The sequence below is a fragment of the Artemia sp. Qi Xiang Cuo genome, chromosome 20, assembly GCF_049724085.1.
Source record: "Artemia sp. Qi Xiang Cuo chromosome 20, ASM4972408v1, whole genome shotgun sequence".
NCBI classification, from domain to species: domain Eukaryota; kingdom Metazoa; phylum Arthropoda; class Branchiopoda; order Anostraca; family Artemiidae; genus Artemia; species Artemia sp. Qi Xiang Cuo.
The window spans coordinates 11531599-11552471 of record NC_142813.1 but is presented as its reverse complement, the minus strand read 5'-3'; the positions used below and the strand labels follow the sequence as shown (position 1 = coordinate 11552471).

The 20873-nt window shown below is 32.8% G+C and overlaps 1 protein-coding gene across 1 annotated transcript in view; it reads left to right on the top strand.

Moving 5' to 3' along the window:
- The window catches only part of LOC148939865 (nuclear protein localization protein 4 homolog), a 217502-nt gene that overhangs the window by 18301 nt on the left and 178328 nt on the right, over nucleotides 1-20873 (top strand). The window contains exon 4 of the mRNA XM_089106457.1: nucleotides 6221-6358. Coding sequence (XP_088962583.1) covers nucleotides 6221-6358 — 138 coding nt within the window. The remainder of the gene's footprint in view (nucleotides 1-6220; nucleotides 6359-20873) is intronic.

Below are 20873 nucleotides of genomic sequence, written 5' to 3'. Positions count from 1 at the left end.
CGAACTGACAATATGACTTTAGTCTTTTTCTGCCTTTTTAGTATTTTTTTTATTTAATTTATTTTTTATCATTTACAATGGTTTTATTTTCTATGGCTGTTGACACGCCTGTATGAGTGTATCAACTTTCTTAATAATCATAGGCAGCACTATTGCGCTGCCTAAGTAAAGAACAATGTTGGCACAATGCCAACATTATATCATTATTTCTTTGTAATAATAATATTTATAACATTATAAATATTTTTTTCTTTGTAATAGACCAGGGCACTTTGTATCTAAGGTGTTGTTGTAGCAACTTCAAAAAGGGCTCATTCAATTGGAAATTGGAGTGGCTTGTGCCCTTTTTAATAGTTGGGAGACTATTAAAAAGGGAAGGCAACTAACACCCCTTCCACGCTCACCATTTCCCGAAACACGTCTAATAGAAATTTTGAGATAGCCATTTTGTTCATCGTAGTTGATTTCCTGATAGAAATTATGTTTTTGAGGAGGAGACTCCCCCACCGCCCTCAGAGCAAGGGTTTTAAGTTATGCCCTGGGGGCATATAAGATTTTTATAGAAAGTATTGTTGTAGAAACTTCAAAAAAGGCTTATTCGATTGGAAATTCAAAGGGCCAGTGCCCTTTTTAATAGTCGAAAGTGACTGGAGGGCAAGTAACCCCCCTCTCGCATCCATATTTTCCCCAAACACATCCAATCAGAATTTTGAGATAGCCATTTTGTTCAACGTAGTTCAAAGGTCTGAAAATTAGGTCTTTGAGGATTACAACCCCCCACAGCCCTCAGGGCTAGAATTATAAGTTATTCCCTGGGGGCCTATAAGGTTTTTATAGAAAGCGTTTTTGTAGAAACTTCAAAAAGGGCTCATTCGATTGGAAATGAAAATTGCTAGTGCCCTTTTTAAAAGTAGAAAGTGATTGGAAGGCAATTAACACCCCTTCCACACCCACCATTTCCTCAAACACATCCAATCAAAATTTTGAGATAGCCATTTTGTTCAACACAGCTGAAAGTTTTGGAAATTATATCTTTGAGTAGGGCCCTCCCCCACAGTCTTCAGGGCAAGGGTTATAAGTTGTGCCCTGGGGGGCATAAAAGGTTTTTATTGAAAGCTTTGTCACAGAAAGATGAAAAAGGGCTCATTCTATTGGAAATTCAAAGGGCTAGTGCCCTTTTTAATAGTCAAAAGTATTTTAAGGGCAACTAACCCCCCTCTCACGCCCACCTTTTTCCCCAAACACATCCAGTCAAAATTTTTAGATAGCCATTTTGTTCAACGTAGCTGAAAGTTTTCGAAATTATGCCTTAAAAGATGACAACACCCCCCCCCCCCCACAGCCCTCAGGGCAAGGGTTGACAGTTATGCCCTGGGGGCACATAAGGTTTTTATAGAAGGCGATGTTTTGGAAACTTCAAAAAGGGCTCATTTGACTGGAAATTAAAAGGGCTGGTGCCCTTTTTAATAGTCGAAAGTGATTGAAGGGTAACTAACCCCCCTCTCACGCCCATTATTTCCCCAAACACATCCAATCAAAATTTTGAGATATCCATTTTGTTCAACGTAGTTGAAAGTTCTGGAAATTCGGTCTTTGACGATGATAACCCCGTCAGAGCCCTCAGGGCAAGGGTTATAAGTTATGCCCTGGGGGCATATAAAGTTTTTATAAAAAGTGTAGTCATAGAGACTTCAAAAAGGGCTCATTTGATTGGAAATTGAAAGGGCTAGTGCCCTTTTTAATAGTCAAAAGTGAATGGAGAGCAACTAACACCCCTCTCACGCCCACCATTTCCCCAAACACATTCAATAAAAGTTTAGAGATTGCCATTTTGTTCAACGTAGTTGAAAGTTCTGGAAATTGTGTATTTGAGGATGTCCAATCCCCCAGAGCCCCCAGGGTAAAGGTTGCAAGTTATGCCCTGGGGGCATATAAGGTTTTTATAGATAGCTTTCTCGTAGCAACTTCAAAAGGGGCTCATTTTATTGAAAATTGAGAGGGCTAGTGCCCTTTTTAATAGTCGAAAGTGATTGGATGGTAAGTAACCCCCCTCTCACGCCCACAATTTCCCCAAACACACCCAATCAAAATTTTCAGATACCCATTGTGTTCAACATAGTTGAAAGTTCTTGAAATTAGAACTGGAATCGGAGGACGAATACCCCCACCCTCTCAGGCCCATCATTTCCCCAAGCACTTCTGATCAACATTTTGATGTAGCCATTTTGTTGAAGGTAGTTGAAGGGTCGAAAATTATGTCTTTGAGTATGACGACCCCCCACAGCTCAGTGCTAAGGTTGTAAGTTATGCCCTGGGGGCATAAAAGGTTTTTTTAAGAAGCGTTGTCGTAAAAACTTAAAAAGGGCTATTTTTTTTGGAAATACAGAGGCCTATTGTCCTTATTAATAGTCGAAAGTAAACGGAAGTAGAATCCCCCCCCCCTCCCCACGCCCATCATTTCCCCAAACATTTCCGATCAACATATTGATATATTAATGTTGTTCAACGTAGTTGAAAGGTCTGGAAATTTGAGGGTGACACTCCCCTCCCCCGATAGCCCCCAGGACAAGCGTCTTAAGTTATGCCCTTGGTTCATATTAGGTTTTTATAGAAAGTTTTTTTTGTAGAAACTTCAAAAAGGGCTCATTCGATCCGAAATTGAGAGGACTAGTGCCTTTTTTATTAGTCGAAAGTGATCAGAGGACAAAATGCCCCCCCCACGCCCATTGTTTCCCCAAACACTTCCAATCAAAATTTGAGATAGCCATTTTGTTCAACGTATTAAAAGAGCTCATTCGTAAAATGAGCTGAAGAAATCAAAAATTAAATACTACTATTAGTGTCATAATTTTAAAAAGAGTTTATGTCGTTAAAAATTTCTCAAAAAGTTTCTCAAGCATGTAAAAAGCAGGCTAAAGTATAAATCTGGGTTGCCACCCTGATTTAATCAGGTAGGATTTTACTAGATCTTGTAAAAAAAAATCTAGTAAATTTCCCGAAATCGAGTAAAAAAGTCATAATTTGTAGTAAACAAAACTTTCGTTATTTTCCATGAATTCAGGGAAAGAGCTTAGGGTCCATTCATTACAAAATTTGATTTCGATTACGTTAGATATTATGGCTACTATTGCTCTCATTTTTTCGATTTCGCGTCAACCCTAGCGCTTAAATCTCTACTTTTCTCTCGGCTTCTTCTTGATACTTGCTTTGAAAGGCAAACTATTTAAAATCAGGACTGGTATGACGGCTTAATTTGTTTTTCAGAAAATTTTCCTAGACTCTCATAACATCTGCTACGTTTTTTAGTTATTCTTGTCTCTTTTTAAAGACGCTGCTGGAAACGATTTTTTCCCATAATTACCCAAGTTCTTTCTGACTCTCTGCAGCTTGCCCCATTCAAGTGCTGGAGCAGATAGACAGTTCTTGATTTTGTCAGTCATCAAAGCTAAAAACCGGAATTGGCTAAATGCCTCGAGTGTTTCGTCCCTGAGGAAAACGAAGCAACTTGTTCTCAGGTCGTCAAGTGGAGTACATGACTGGGTGATCCCCAGCGATCTGACTCGGGCTATCAAGAATAGGAAACAAGTCGATCCCTTCTGTCAGAATTCGACACTAAATTCGGATGAGGCCGAGGACGATTAAAGCCTTTTAAGTGCGACTTTTTTTTAATTGTGACTAGCCTACATATTTTAACCCAAAACGAACAGAAATTAAAATAGATAGCAGAGTCAAACTCAAAACGAGCAGAAATTAATATGAGTAGGGTTCAAAACCCCTATGATTTCTAAAAGCCAGAATATAATTTGTGCTTTACTGAAAAAATTCTTTTAAATGTTTTCACTTTTATAACTTTAAAAAATCAAAAATTAATTAAGATCTAAGGAATAGATATCTGCATATGTATATTAAATTGACAATGCACATTTTTTTCAGTAAATTCGTCTGAATTTCAGTAAAGTACAAATTATATTCTGGGTTTTAGAAATCATAGGGGTTTTGAACCCTACTCATATTAATTTCTGCTCGTTTTGAGTTTGACTTGTTATCTATTTAGATATCTGTTCGTTTTGGGTTTCATTTATTTACTGATACTGATTTGTGGTAGTTGTATGCTTGGTAGATTATTTGACTCTATTTTTGTTCATTTTTGGTTTAATGGAGTTCTTTACTTTTTGTTGAAAAACTCATTTTGTGGAAAAGGTTTTTTTTAATTAATTGCTTAATAAGCAGATCCTGGTGTTTCTTCATTTTGTGTCTGGAATGCTTCATGATTAATTAAACCTGACAATTGAAATATCAAAAAGCATTATTAATGTGTAGCTAGGCTCCTAAAAATATTTTTAAACAATTATAAATTATAGGTAAGGTAAAACAAAAATTAAAAAATACAGCACTGGACTTTGCAGTTTCTACTAGAAGTGCTGATCCTTGTTTCATGGTCCTCCAGGCTGGAAATCTAAAGGGGGGATGGGGGGGGCAGACATCCTTTGCTTTTACTCACTCTTTCCCAGGTATCCATTTAGAGCTGTGTTGGTTCTGATTGAGCTTAAAGAATCATGCCACTGGCCCCTATTCTAAACCAAATAACTAGCCACACCAGGACTCGAACCCTTGTCCTCACAGACAAAGGATTTTAAGCCTAGCGTCCTAACCACTCTGCTAGGACAAGTAGTAAATCTTAGGATAGTAAAAAACTTGAAAACGTGTATTATTTTGTAGTAAGTAAGTTCTAAGATTTCTCTGAGTAGACGTGATAGACGAAGAAAGAGAGCTTCAATAAGGATTTTCTTTTCCTCAGATAGTGGAGTGTTCAATTTTAGTTCCAAATATTGCTCCAAATGTTGCATTCTGATAGGAGTAGCTCGTTAATAGTATATTCTTCTTCCTTGGTTTTTAACATGGAATAGCCTAATTATTGTGCACATTGGTTTGATTTTTTATTCCTTTGACTTCAAATTTCTTCCTTTTTTTAAATTGTTGTGGTTTAAATTATCTTCCTTTCTGAATAGACTTGTTGTAATGTAAGCAAAATATACCTTTGATTTTTTTTTTTTTTTTTTTTTTTTTTCTTCTTTTGTTTCCCAATGGTTTTGTTTTGACCCTCACTGGTTGAAAATTGTCCTTGTTTGCATTTTCTTTTCTTCTCTATAATTTTCATATTTTTGGTCTGTGTTTGTGATGCTTCCAGAGGAAAATTATTAGGTCAATTTTAAAAGGGTGCTCACGTGGTCCCAATTCACGAAAATGAGGGGGAGGAAAGATTCTTTTTCGTTTTTTAAACAGAGATGAAAAAAGTAATTTGTAAGATATCGAGGGGGGGGTGTTTTTTAGATAAGATGCAAAATAAATACTCTTGAAATCTGGGGGTGGTGCTCCCCTAGATTTTCATCTTCAAGTCTTTATGCTTTTACAGACTGCTTTTATATGCTTTTTTGCCTCTATGCCTTTATATCAAACTATTTATTGTAATGAACAATCAATGTAGAACAACTATTTTGGATTGTAAAATTTAGCTGATGCTTATGCAAGACCTTATAATTCTGAAATATGAGTGTTGTAATGTAATGTAGTTTTAACTTGTTTGAATTTTATCAAATTGACTTCTAAGATTTTTGCTTTATTTGTCATTTTGATCTTTGTATGTTCAAGTATTATGACCAAAAAAAAGCTAGTTTTGGCATTTTGCCAGTTTTTTAAGATTTATTTTGATTAAATAGTATTTGACTTACTTTTAATATCTGTTTATTTTTAAAGGATTAAACCAGTGTCAGTCACTGACAAAGAGAAATACAATTTTCTATAAATATGTTCCTAAGTCCTGATATATGAAGCATTTTTGGCCTTAATTTTAGGGTTAATTGGGTACTACTGAGAACAGTGGCAAAACTAAGCGGTAATAGGCAGGTGTAGGAATTGACCCCCCCCCCTCCCCCTCCTCTCCTCCCAGAAAAAATGAAAATTATGTACTGTATAATTCTTCATTAGAACGTGTGTTGGTTGTATGAAGACATTTTCCTAAGTTTATGCATAGTCGTCTTAAAATGGATTTCAGCATCATTTCCTGTTTTATTATCAAGCCACAATTGCTATAAAAAAAACTTGTTATTTGTTGGTAATGTGTTTGGATTGTGGAAGACCCAGTGCCAGTGAGCTATGATCAGATGAGAAAAAAAAATCACCTTATTAAGTCGCCTGTTACAATAAAACATTTTATTTCTAGCTGTCAACATGGGACAAATTCTCGCTGTGTTCGATGTTCAGCCCTAGAACCCTTTGACGAGAAATACCTAGCTGAACATAAAATCAAGCATATGTCATTCCACGCCAGCTTGAGGAAACTTGGAAGCACTGCTGATCGGTAAGATATGTATTTTAAAGGAATTTATTTTAAAGGAATGTTCAACATACTTTTTTCTTAGTGAAGTTTTGCATTTCTTTGCATGGCCATTTGTGTATATAGAAGCCAAAAGCTTGTTGGAATCGATTTCTTTTTAAATTTAACATTTTGTTTAATTTAAAAAAATGTCTGTTTAATTCAAACAGAGCAAGTTTATTCACACGCTTTTTTTAGTTTTTAGTTTACGATTTTTAAGATCTTAGTTTACGATCTTAAGATCTTAGGATCTTAGTTTTTTAAAATCTTAGTTTTAAGATTTTTAAGATCTTAGTATTTATTTTATGATTTTTAAGATCTTAGTTTACGATCTTAAGATCTTAGTATCTCAGTTTTTTAAGATATTAGTTTTAAGATTTTTAAGATCTTAGCTTTTAGTTTACGATTTTTAAGATCTTAGTTTACGATCTTAGGATCTTAGTTTCTTAAGATCAGTAGAATGCTAATAATGAATTTGCTTGCCTCCATAGGAATTCCCATGCTATTTGCTTGCCTTATGTTCCTCGGCGTCTTTATAGCAATTTCCATGTAATTTGCTTTCTGGTAGGTATTCTATTCTACAGGTCATTACACTCTTTGCCAAGAGATTTACGCAATTAATTAAACCTGTATTATAAAACCAGCGCGTCTTGTTTCGAGTTTTAACGGACAAGTTTTTGAAAAGCAAACAGTTTTTTTTCTTGTTTAGCATTTGCAAAAAAGGGGTAATTAGTGAGTGGAAATTTTTTTAATGCATTTACAATCGGAGATGTTTGATTAACCTTTGCAAAAAAAGGGGTAATGGGATTTGTGAATTGTGAATTGGAGGAGATGCCATGATTATGTACTGTATAATACACAAGTGATGTTTTGGAGCGTATTGTCAATTTAACGAGAAAATGACTGAAAAGTGTTTTGAGGGAGATGGGTGGCATGGAGGGTTGAGTTGCATGAGATTTCAGTTAAAGGGGGTACAGTTACACGGGGGTTTCGGTTATACAGGGAGTCCGTTCCACGAGGGTTCAGTTGCACGGGGATGGAGTTAAATGGGGATTGAGGTCCACGAGAGTACAAGAAAATGACTGAAAAGTGTTTTGAGGGAGATGGGTTGCATGGAGGGTTGAGTTGCATGAGAGTTCAGTTAAAGGGGGTACAGTTACACGGGGGTTTCGGTTATACAGGGGTTCAGTTACAAGGGGGTTCAGTTGCACGGGGGTTGAGTTAAATGGGGATTGAGTTCCACGAGAGTAGTGCTTTGTCGTGGTTTAGCTTGTCACAGTTTTAAAAGAGCTTTACGGGGATTGAGAGAGTCAGTTGCATAATTCCGTGAGATTTTTCTTTTCTTGGTGGTCATTAAAAACGAAATTTGTGTTTTAAATAAGTAGTTTTTGTATCTTTTAAAAGAGCTTTACGGGGTTTGAGAGACTCAGTTGCCTGATTCCGTGTGGTTTTCCTTTACTTGGTGGTCATTAAAAACGAAATTTATGTGTTAAATAAGTAGTTTTTGTATCTTTTAAAAGAGCTTTAAAGGGTTTGAGAGACTCAGTTGCCTAATTCCGTGTGGTTTTCCTTTACTTGGTGATCATTAAAAACGAAATTTTTGTGTTAAATAAGTAGTTTTTGTATCTTTTAAAAGAGCTTTAAGGGGTTTGAGAGACTCACTTGCTGGATTCTGTGTGGTTTTTCTTTACTTAGTGGTCATTAAAAAATAAATTTTTGTGTTAAATAAGTAATTTTTGTATATTTTAAAAGAGCTTTAAGGGGTTTGAGAGACTCAGTTGCCTGATTCCGTGTGGTGGTTATACAGGGGTTCAGTTACAAGGGGGTTCAGTTGCACGGGGGTTGAGTTAAATGTGGATTGAGTTCCACGAGAGTACGAGAAAATGACTGATAAGTGTTTTGAGGGAGATGGGTTGCATGGAGGGTTGAGTTGCATGAGAGTTCAGTTAAAGGGGGTACAGTTACACGGGAGTTTCGGTTATACAGGGGTTCAGTTACAAGGGGGTTGAGTTAAATGGGGATTGAGTTCCACGAGAGTAGTGCTTTATCGTGGTTTAGCTTGTCACAGTTTTAAAAGAGCTTTACGGGGATTGAGAGACTCAGTTGCCTAATTCCGTGTGATTTTTCTTTACTTGATGGTCATTAAAAACGAAATTTTTGTGTTAAATAAGTAGTTTTTGTATCTTTTAAAATAGCTTTAAGGGGTTTGAGAGACTCAGTTGCCGGATTCCGTGTGGTTTTACTTAACTTTGCGGTAATTAAAATATAAATTTTTGTGTTATATAATAATATTTAGTTAATTTTATTATATATATACAGCGGTTGAGAGAATCAGTTGCCTGATTACGTGTGGTGTTCCTTTACTTGGTGGTCATTAAAAACGAAATTTTTGTGTTAAATCAGTAGTTTTTGTATCTTTTAAAAGAGATTTAAGGGGTTTGAGAGACTCAGTTGCCTTATTCATTGTGATTTTCCTTTACTTGGTTGTCATTAAAAACTAAATTTTTGTGTTAAATAAGTAGTTTTTGTATCTTTTAAAAGAGCTTTAAGGGGTTTGAGAGACTCAGTTGCCGGATTCCGAGTGGTTTTTCTTCACTTGGTGGTCATTAAAAGCGAAATTTTTTGTGTTAAATAAGTAGTTTTTGTATCTTTTAAAAGAGCTTTATGGGGTTTGAGAGACTCAGTTGCCTAATTCCGTGTGGTTTTTATTTACTTGGTGGTCATTAAAAATTAAATTTTTGTGTTAAATAAGTAGTTTTGTATCTTTTAAAAGAGCTTTAAGGGGTTTGAGAGACTCAGTTGCCTGATTCCGTGTAGTTTTTTCTTTACTTGGTGGTCATTTGTTTGTATCTTTTAAAAGAGCTTTACAGGGTTTGAGAGACTCAGTTGCCTAATTCCGTGTGGTTTTTCTTTACTTGGTGGTCATTAAAAACGAAATTTTTGTGTTAAATAAGTAGTTTTTGTATCTCTTAAAAGAGCTTTACAGGGATTGAGAGACTCAGCTGCCGGATTCCGGGTGGTTTTTCTTTACTTGGTGATCATTAAAAAAGAAATTTTTGTGATAAATAAGTATTTTTTGTATCTTTTAAAAGAGCTTTACGGGGATGGAGAGACTCTGTTGCCTGATTCCGGGTGGTTTTTCTTTAGTTTGTGGTCATTAAAAAAGAAATTTTGTGTGTTAAATAAGTAGTTTTTGTATCTTTTAAAAGAGCTTTACGGGGATTGAGAGACTCAGTTGCCGGATTCCGTGTGAATTTTCTTCTTTTCAGTAAAGACACTCGATATCCTAAAAGTGTTTAATTCAAACTTTTTTAAAACTTCGAAATTTTTCAACTTTATTTATTTTTTTCTTTTTGTACATAACTTAAAATGTCAAAATATGCTTACAGTTCTAACAATTGCGCTCTGTGATTGGTCAGAGACACGATTTAACTTTCCCACTGGTATTCTATGACCGGTTATTGACACTACCTAATCTATTGCATGTATTAAATCATTATTTTTTACGCAGTGGAACGATAAACACATACGTCATATCTTGAAAAAAAAATTGAAGATGGAGCATTTTAATAAAGTGTGTTTACATAACAAGGTTATTATTGCATTGAATGCTGACAAAGAGAAGTATTTAAACTTTGAAACAAGTACAGGTGGTAGCACTATTGGAAATGTATGCATGCATTGTCATGCCAGTAAGGAATTAAATTTCTTTGGAATACCGAAAAAATTCAACTCTTATGTTGGTGGTTATGCGAGATTGAGATCTCCAGAGATGATTGCACTCAAAGAGAATGCCAAAATAAAAATAATCATTGATGATAGAGGACAACTCCTTGCTACTGTTGCAGGTAACATATTACCTACTGATGCATCCAATCGTCACCTTTCGGGTATTAGCATTCATCGGAAGATCAATAAAAGAAAGGCGTACTCTTCTACTAATATCGTAAACCATATCTTGTCTACATGCCGAAACTGTTACCTGTGTAAAAATAATGTGATAATAGACAGTGAAATTGCCAGAAAAATAAAAAGGGTATTGTCAGAAAATATCACGATGGAATATAAAGATGAATCGATGAAAAACAAAGCACCAGCAAATGTTACTGCCATTGATCAAACAGTCATTGATCCAAATAATACCAAAGACGAAAAGCATATTGAGCCTGTTGATGAGAAACCAGTAAAAATTGTGTATGACTCAAAATGGAATAATGATTATTCTACTGATTACGAACTAAGAGAAGACAATAGCTATAATATCAAGAGAGAACATGGTGAACTATTTTATGGAACAGATTCAAAATGTCCAAAGTTAATCATTGATATTAATAATGTATCGTAATATATTTTTTTGTATTAATGTTCTACGTAGCATTATTTCATTAATAATATATTATGCATTACATTGTTATGTGTTCATTATTTTTAGAGTAAGCTAGCACATCAAACGTTTAGAATGTCTGATAAAACGTCAGAGATGTAAGAAAAGGAATTTGCATACATCTATTGTCAGACACATGGGAACAAATTCTTTCTTGAATTCGCCTCCTGGATAAATAAAAAAGACATTTCATTCAAGAAATTATGACGAAACTCTAAGTAAGCAACAAACTCTTTCCTGAAGTTACCTCATGGATACACAATGCAGAAATTTCATTTAAGGAATTATCAAAAATTGTAAGTAAGTAGCAAATTCTTTCAAAAATATGTTGATACGTTTAAGCAATAAATATCTTTAAGCTTAATCCGTTTTTATTCCTCAGAATAGCTTTAATCATTTCATTAAATTATGAAGAAATTGTAAGTAAGTAACAATAGCTTTCTTGAATTCGCTTCCTGGACACAATACAGATATTTAATTCAAGAAGTCATAATAAAATCGCAAGTAAGTAATAAAATCTTTATTGTTTTCACCTATTGGATACATAATACCGAAATTTCATTCAAGAAATTATGAAGGAATTGTAAATAGGTAACACACTCATGTTACCTCATGGATACACAATGCAGAAATTTCATTTAAGAAATTATCAAAAATTTTAAGTAAGTAGCAAATTCTTTCTTGAATTCGCCTCCTGGGTAAATAAAAAAGACAGTTCATTAAAGAAATTAGGTAACAATTGTAAGTAAGTAGCAAATTCTTTCTTGAATTCACCTGCTGTATAAACAAAAGACATTTCATTCAATAAATTATGACAAAATTCCAAGTAATTAACAAACTCTTTATTTTTTTCAAGAATTAGATACAAGATGTAGAAATTTAATTCAATAAATTATGAAAGTATTCTCAGTAAGTAGCAATTTCTTTCTTGCAGTCAACTCTTGGATACACAATACGGAAATTTCATTTAAGAAGTTATGAAAAAAAAACACTTCCTTTCTTGAAGTCAACTCTTGGATATACAATACGGAAATTTCATTAAAGAAATTATGAAAATATTTGTAAGTAAGTAACAAACTCTTTTTGTTTTCACCTCTTGGATATACAGTACAGATACTTCATTCAAAAAATTATGATAAAACCGCAAGTAAGTAACTTTTTTTTCTGTTTATCAAAAACAATTTTCACTTAAATACACGATGTAGAAATTTAATTCAAGAAATTAGGAAAAAATACTCAGTAAGTAACACTGACTTTCTTGAAGTCAGCACACTGATATACAATATAGAAATATCATTCGAGGATTTCATAACGTAGATAAACGATGTAGAAATATGATTCAAGAAATAATGAAAAAATTATCAGTAAGTAGCAATTTCTTTCTTGAACTCATCTCTTGGATATACAATACGGAAATTTCATTCAAGAAATTATGAAAATATTTGTAAGTAAGTAACAAACTCTTTATTGATTTCACCTCTTGGATATACAGTACAGATACTTCATTCAAGAAATTATGAAAAAATCGCAAGTAAGTAACTTTTTTTCTCTATATCACAAACAATAGTCACTTAGCTAAATGATGTAGAAATTTAATTCAAGAAACTATTGAAAAAATCTCAGTATGTAACAATTTTTTTCTTGACGCAATGCGGAAATTTCATTCGAGAAATTATGAAAAAATTGTAACTAAGTAGAAAATTCTTTCTTGAATTTACCTGTTGGACAAACAAAAAAGACATTTCATTCAATAAATTATGACAAAATTCTAAATAAGTAACAAACTCTTTATTGTTTTCACAAGTTAGATATACGACGTAGAAATTAAATTCAAGAAATTATGAAAAAATTCTCAGTCTAAGTAGCATATTCTTTCTTGAATTCACCTGTTTGATAAACAAAAAAACATTTCGTTCAAGAAATTATGACAAAATTCTAAGTAAGTAACAAACTTTTTTGTTTTCACGAGTTAGATATACGATGTAGAAATTAAATTCAAGAAATAATGAAAAAATTCTCAGTCTGAGTAGCAAATTCCTTCTTGAATTCACCTGTTGGATAAACAAAAAAAACAAAAAAGACATTTAGTTCAAGAAATTATGACAAAATTATAAGTAAGTTACAAACTTTATTGTGTTCACGAGTTAGATATAGGATGTAGAAATTAAATTAATGAAATTATGAAAAAATTCTGAGTAAGTAACAATTTATTTCTTGAAGTAAACTCTTGGATAAACAATACGGAAATTTCATTCAAGAAATTATGAAAATATTTGGTCCCTAAAAAACCAGTCTGGTTGAAAACGTGGAGTTTTCGTACTGCTCACTTTTTTGCAATGTGTAGGAACCATTGGGGAATCCCCGCTCGTTTGGAAAGGTGCCTTGGAAAGGCATACAAATAGCATGTAGTTTCAAAACGTGTTTAATCACGTTTCTTGAATGAAGTATCTGTACTGTATATTCAAGAGGTGAAATCAATAAAGAGCTTGTTACTTACTTACAAATATTTTTTATAATTTCGTGAATGAAATTTCCGTATTGTGTGTATCCAAGAGTTGACTTCAAGAAAGAAATTGTTACTTACTGAGAATTTTTTCATAATTTCTGAATTAAATTTCTACATCGCGTAGCTAAGTGAAAATTGTTTGTGATAAAGAGAAAAAAGCTACTTACTTGCGATTTTTTCATAATTTCTTGAATGAAGTATCTGTACTGTATATCCAAGAGGTGAAATTAATAAAGAGTTTGTTACTTACTTACAAATATTTTCATAATTTCTTGAATGAAATTTCCGTATTGTGTGGAACCAGTGGGGAATCCCCGCTCGTTTGGAAAGGTGCCAAGGAAAGGCATACAAATAGCATGTAGTTTCAAAACGTGTTTAATCACGTTTCTTGAATGAAGTATCTGTACTGTATATTCAAGAGGTGAAATCAATAAAGAGCTTGTTACTTACTTACAAATATTTTTTATAATTTTTTGAATGAAATTTCCTTATTGTGTGTATCCAAGAGTTGACTTCAAGAAAGAAATTGTTACTTACTGATAATTTTTTCATAATTTCTTGAATTAAATTTCTACATTGCGTAGTTAAGTGAAAATTTTTTGTGATAAAGAGAAAAAAAAGCTACTTACTTGAGATTTTTTCATAATTTATTGAATGAAGTATCTGTACTGTATATCCAATAGGTGAAATTAATAAAGAGTTTGCTACTTACTTACAAATATTTTCATAATTTCTTGACTGAAATTTCCCGTATTGTGTATCCATGAGTTGACTTCAAGAAATAAATTGTTACTTACTGAGAATTTTTAAATAATGTAATTAAATTAATTTCTACAGCGTATATCTATCTCTTTAAAACACTAAAGTGCGTCACTTGCTTTGCATTTTTGTCATTTATTTCTTGAATGAAATGTCTTTTTTGTTTTTTTTTTGTTTATCCAACAGGTGAATTCAAGAAAGAAATTGCTACTTAGACTGAGAATTTTTTCCTAATTTCTTGAATTTAATTTCTACGTCGTATATCTATCTCGTGAAAACAATAAAGTTTCTTACTTACTTAGAATTTTGTCATAATTTCTTGAACGAAATATTTTTTTGTTTATCCAACAGGTGAATTCAACAAAGAATTTGCTACTTAGACTGAGAATTTTTTCATAATTTCTAGAATTTAATTTCTACGTCGTATATCTAACTCGTGCAAACAATAAAGAGTTTGTTACTTACTTAGAATTTTGTCATAATTTCTTGAACGAAATGTCTTTATTGTTTGTCCAACAGGTAAATTCAAGAAAGAATTTGCTACTTAGTTACAATTTTTTCATAATTTCTCTAATGAAATTTCCGTATTGCGTATCCAAGAGTTGACTTCAAGAAAGAAATTGTTACTTACTGAGAATTTTTCAATAATTTCTTGAATTAAATTTCTACGTCATTTAGCTAAGTGAAAATTGTTTGTGATAGAGAGAAAGAAAGTTACTTACTTGTGATTTTTTCATAATTTCTTGAATGAAGTATCTGTACTGTATATCCAAGAGGTGAAATCAGTAAAGAGTTTGTTACTTACTTACAAATATTTTAATAATTTCTTGAATGAAATTTCCGTATTGCGTATCCAAGAGATAACTTCAAGAAAGAAATTGTTACTTACTGAGAATTTTTTCATAATTTCTTGAATCAAATTTCTGAATCGTGTATCTAAGTCATGAAATTCTTGAGTGAAATTTCCGTATTGTGTATCTATGAGTTGACTTCAAGAAAGAAATTGTTACTTACTGAGAATTTTTTCCTAATTTCTTGAATTAAATATCTACATCGTGTAGCTAAGTGAAAATTGTTTTTGATAAAGAAAAAAAAAGTTACTTACTTGCGATTTTTTCATAATTTTTTGAATGAAGTATATGTATTGTATATACAAGAGGTGAAAACAAAAAGGGTTTGTTACGTACTTAAAAATATTTTCATAATTTCTTGAATGAAATTTCCGTATTGTGTATCCAAGAGTTGACTTCAAGAAAGAAATTGTGTTTTTCCATAATTTCTTAAATTAAATTTCTGTATTGTGTATCCAAGAGTTGACTTCAAGAAAGAAATTTTTACTTACTGATAATTTTTTCATAATTTCTTGAATTAAATTTCTACATCGTGTATCTAAGTCATGAAAACAATAAAGAGTTTGTTACTTACTTGGAATTTTATCATAATTTCTCGAACGAAATGTCTTTTTTGTTTATCCAGCAGGTGAATTCAAGAAAGAATTTGCTACTTACTTACAATTTTTTCATAATTTCTTTAATGAACTGTCTTTTTTATTTACCCAGGAGGCGAATTCAAGAAAGAATTTGCTTCTTACTTAAAATTTTTGATAATTTCTTAAATGAAATTTCTGCATTGTGTATCCATGAGGTAACATGAGTGTGTTACCTATTTACAATTCCTTCATAATTTATTGAATGAAATTTCAGTATTGTGTATCAAATATGTTAAAAAAATAACGACTTTATTACTTACTTGCGATTTTATTATGATTTCTTGAATTAAATATCTGTATTGTGTCAAGGAAGCGAATTCAAGAAAGCTATTGTTACTTACTTACAATTTCTTCATAATTTAATGAAATGAATCAAACTATTCCAAAGAATAAAGACGGGTTAAGCTTAAAGATATTTATTGCTTAAACGTATTAACATATTTTTGAAAGAATTTGCTAATTACTTACAATTTTTGATAATTTCTTAAATGAAATTTCTGCATTGTGTATCCATGAGGTAACTTCAAGAAAGAGTTTGTTGCTTACTTAGAGTTTCGTCATAATTTCTTGAATGAAATGTCTGTTTTTATTTATCCAGGAGGCGAATTCAAGAAAGAATTTGTTCCCATGTGTCTGACAATAGATGTATGCAAATTCCTTTTCTTACATCTCCAACGTTTTATTAGACATTCTAAACGTTTGATAGGCTAGCGTACTCTAAAAATAATGAACACATAACAATGTAATGCATAATATATTTTTAATGAAATAATGCTATGTAGAATATTAATACAAAAAATATATTACGATACATTATTAATATCAATGATTAACTTTGGACATTTTGAATCTGTTCCATAAAATAGTTCACCATGTTCTCTCTTGATATTATAGCTATTGTCTTCTCTTAGTTCGTAATCAGTAGAATAATCATTATTCCATTTTGAGTCATACACAATTTTTACTGGTTTCTCATCAACAGGCTCAATATGCTTTTCGTCTTTGGTATTATTTGGTTCAATGACTGTTTGAGCAATGGCAGTAACGTTTGCTAGTGCTTTGTTTTTCATCGATTCATCTTTATATTCCATCGTGATATTTTCTGACTATGCCCTTTTTATTTTTCTGGCAATTTCACTGTCTATTATCACATTATTTTTACACAGGTAACAGTTTCGGCACGTAGACAAGATATGGTTTACGATATTAGTAGAAGAGTAGGCCTTTCTTTTATTGATCTTCCGTTGAATGCTAATACCCGAAATATGACGATTGGATGGATTAGTAGGTAATGTGTTACATGCAACAGTAGAAAGGAGTTGTCTTCTATCATCATTGATTATTTTTATGTTGTCATTCTCTTTGAGTTCAATCATCTCTGGAGATCTCAATCTCGCATAACCACCAACATAAGAGTTGAATTTTTTAGGTATTCCAAAGAAATTTAATTCCTTACTGTCATGACAATGCATGCATACATTTCCAATAGTGCTACCACCTGTACTTGATTCAAAGTTTAAATACTTCTCTTTGTCAGCATTCAATGCTACAATAACCTTGTTATGTAAACACACTTTATTAAAATGCTCCATCTTCACTTTTTTTTAATAGATATGACTGATGTATTTATCATACCACTGCGTAAAAAAATACTGATTTAATAAATTCAATAGAGTAGGTAGTGTGAATACCTAGTCATAGAATACCTGTGGGCAAGTCAATTCGTGTCTCTGACCAATCAAAGAGCGTAATTGTTAGAGATGTAAGCATATTTTGACATTTTAAGTTATGTACTAAAAGAATAAAATAAATAAAGTTGAAAAATTTCGAAGTTTTAAAAAAGTTTGAATTAAACACTTTTAGGATATCGAGTGTCTTTACTGAAAAGAAGAAAAATCACACGGAATCCGGCAACTGAGTCTCTCAATCCCCGTAAAGCTCTTTTAAAAGATACAAAAACTACTTATTTAACACAAAAATTTCTTTTTTAATGACCACCAAGTCAAGAAAAACCACCCGGAATCAGGCAACAGAGTCTCTCAATCCCCGTAAAGCTCTTTTAAAAGATACAAAAACTACTTATTTAACACAAAAATTTCGTTTTTAATGACCACCAAGTAAAGAAAAACCACCCGGAATCCGGCAGCTGAGTCTCTCAATCCCTGTAAAGCTCTTTTAAGAGATACAAAAACTACTTATTTAACACAAAAATTTCGTTTTTAATGACCACCAAGTTAAGAAAAACCACACTGAATTAGTCAACTGAGTCTCTCAAACCCATTAAAGCTCTTTTAAAATATAAAACAAATTAAAACAAATAAAAGAAAAAACTACACGGAATCAGGCAACTGAGTCTCTCAAACCACTTAAAGCTCTTTTAAAAGATACAAAAACTACTTATTTAACACAAAAACTTCTTTATTAATGACCACCAAGTAAAGAAAAACCACACGGAATCAGGCAACCGAGTCTCTCAATCCCCGTAAAACTATTTTAAAAGATACAAAAACTACTTATTTTACACAAACATTTCTTTTTTAATGACCACCCAGTGAAAAAAAACCACACGGAATCAGGCAACTGAGTCTCTTAAACCCCTTAAATCTCTTTTAAAATATACAAAAACTACTTATTTAACACAAAAATTTCGTTTTTAATGACCACTAAGTAAAGAAAAACCACACGGAATCAGGCAACTGAGTCTCTCAAACCCCTTAAAGCTCTTTTAAAAGATACAAAACCTACTGATTTAACACAAAAATTTCGTTTTTAATGACCATCAAGTAAAGGAAAACCACGCGGAATTAGGCAACTGAGTCTCTCAAACCCTGTAAAGCTCTTTTAATAGATACAAAACTACTAATTTAACACAAAAATTTCGTTTTTATTGCCCTCCAAGTGAAGAAAAACCACACGGAATCAGGCGACTGAGTCTCTCAAACCCGTTAAAGCTCTTTTAAAAGATACAAAAACTACTTATTGAACTCAAAAAATTCGTTTTTAATGACCATCAAGTAAAGAAAAATCACACGGAATTATGCAACTGAGTCTCTCAATCCCCTTAAAGCTCTTTTAAAACTGTGACAAGCTAAACCACGATAAAGCACTACTCTCGTGGAACTCAATCCCCATTTAACTCAACCCCCGTGCAACGGAACCCCCGTGTAACTGACCCGCTGGATAACCGAACCCCCCGTGCAACTGTACCCCCTTTAACTGAACTCTCATGCAACTCAACCCTCCATGCAACCCATCTCCTTCAAAACTCTTTTCAGTCATTTTCTCGTACTCTCGTGGAACTCAATCCCCATTTAACTCAACCCCTGTGCAACTGAACCCCCTTGTAACTGAACCCCTGTATAACCACCACACGGAATCAGGCAACTGAGTCTCTCAAACCCCTTAAAGCTCTTTTAAAAGATACATAAAGTACTTATTTAACACAAAATTTCGATTTTAATGAGCACCAAGTAAAGAAAAACCAGACGGAATCAGACAACTGAGTCTCTCAAACTACTTAAAGCTATTTTAAAAGATTCAGAAACTACTTATTTAACAAAAAAATTTCTTTTTTAATGACCACCAAGTAAAGAAAAACCATACGGAATTAGGAAACTGAGTCTCTCAAACCCTGTAAAGCTCTTTTAAAAGATTCAAAAACTACTTATTTAACACATAAATTTCGTTTTTAATGACCACCAAGTAAAGAAAAACCACACGGAATCAGGCAACTGAGTCTCTCAATCACAGTAAAGCTCTTTTAAAAGATACAAAAACTACTTATTGAACACAAAAATTTCATTTTTAATGACCAACAAGTAAAGAAAAATCACACGGAATTAGGCAACTGAGTCTCTCAATCCCCGTAAAGCTCTTTTAAAACTGTGACAAGCTAAACCACGATAAAGCACTACTCTCGTGGAAATCAATCCCCATTTAACTCAACCCCCTTGCAACTGAACCCCCTTGTAACTGAACCCCTGTATAACCGAAACCCCCGTGTAACTGTACCCCCTTTAACTGAACTCTCATGCAACTCAACCCTCCATGCAACCCATCTCCCTCAAAACACTTTTCAGTCATTTTCTAGTACTCTCGTGGAACTCAATCCCCATTTAACTCAACCCCGTGCAACTGAACCCTCTTGTAACTGAATCCCTGTATAACTGAAACCCCCGTGTAACTGTACCCCCTTTAACTGAAATCTCATGCAACTCAACCCTCCATGCCACCCGTCTCCCTCAAAACACTTTTCAATCATTTTCTCGTTAAATTGACAATACGCTCCAAAACATCACTTGTGTATTATACAGTACATAATCATGGCATCTCCTCCAATTCACAAATCCCATTACCCCTTTTTTTGCAAAGGTTAATCAAACATCTCCGATTGAAAATGCATTAAAAAATTTTCCACTCACTAATTACCCCTTTTTTGCAAATGCTAAACAAGAAAAAAAAACTGTTTGCTTTTCAAAAACTTGTCCGTTAAAACTCGAAACAAGACGCGCTGGTTTTATAATACAGGTTTAATTAATTGCGTAAATCTCTTGGCAAAGAGTGTAATGACCTGTAGAATAGAATACCTACCAGAAAGCAAATTACATGGAAATTGCTATAAAGACGCCGAGGAATATAAGGCAAGCAAATAGCATGGGAATTCCTATGGAGGCAAGCAAATTCATTATAAGCATTCTACTAAGATCTTAGTTTTAAGATTTTTAAGATCTTAGTTTTTAGTTTACGATTTTTAAGATCTTAGTTTACGATCTTAAGATCTTAGGATCTTGTTTTTTTAAGATCTTGGTTTTAAGATTTTTAAGATCTTAGTTTTTAGTTTACGATTTTAATAATTATTTGAATTTAGTCCTATGTTAAAAACTAACATTTATAGTGTTTGGGCAGTGCTTCATGTGAAACACATGAAGTGTTTTACCAGTCTTTCTTTGGTTTCACCTACAAATGTGTTGTGGGGGCAACACTTTAGTCTTGTTTCTTCACCATAAATTCCTTGCTTGTGTTGAAGTATAAGTCTTTCATTCCTACACGTTTTTACATTAAATCTACAATTTTTTATCTTTTTAAAAGGAAATTCTATTTTCAACACAGTTCATTGTGAATCTTGATTCAAATATCTTGTATAAGACCACTTCTAGAAAGGAGCTTTTTTTGTCTTGTACCTAGGCACGTGCGTATGGCCCCCTAATTTTTTGGGGCCCGAGAAATAGGTTTAGAAATTATAATTTCATTGTTTACAATTTTATAATTTTAACAATCCATGTTAATTCTGAGAATTTATTTAACCTTCCCAATAAGTAACACAAGTGGTGAAAGATCATTCTCAGCAATGACCAGAAAAAAA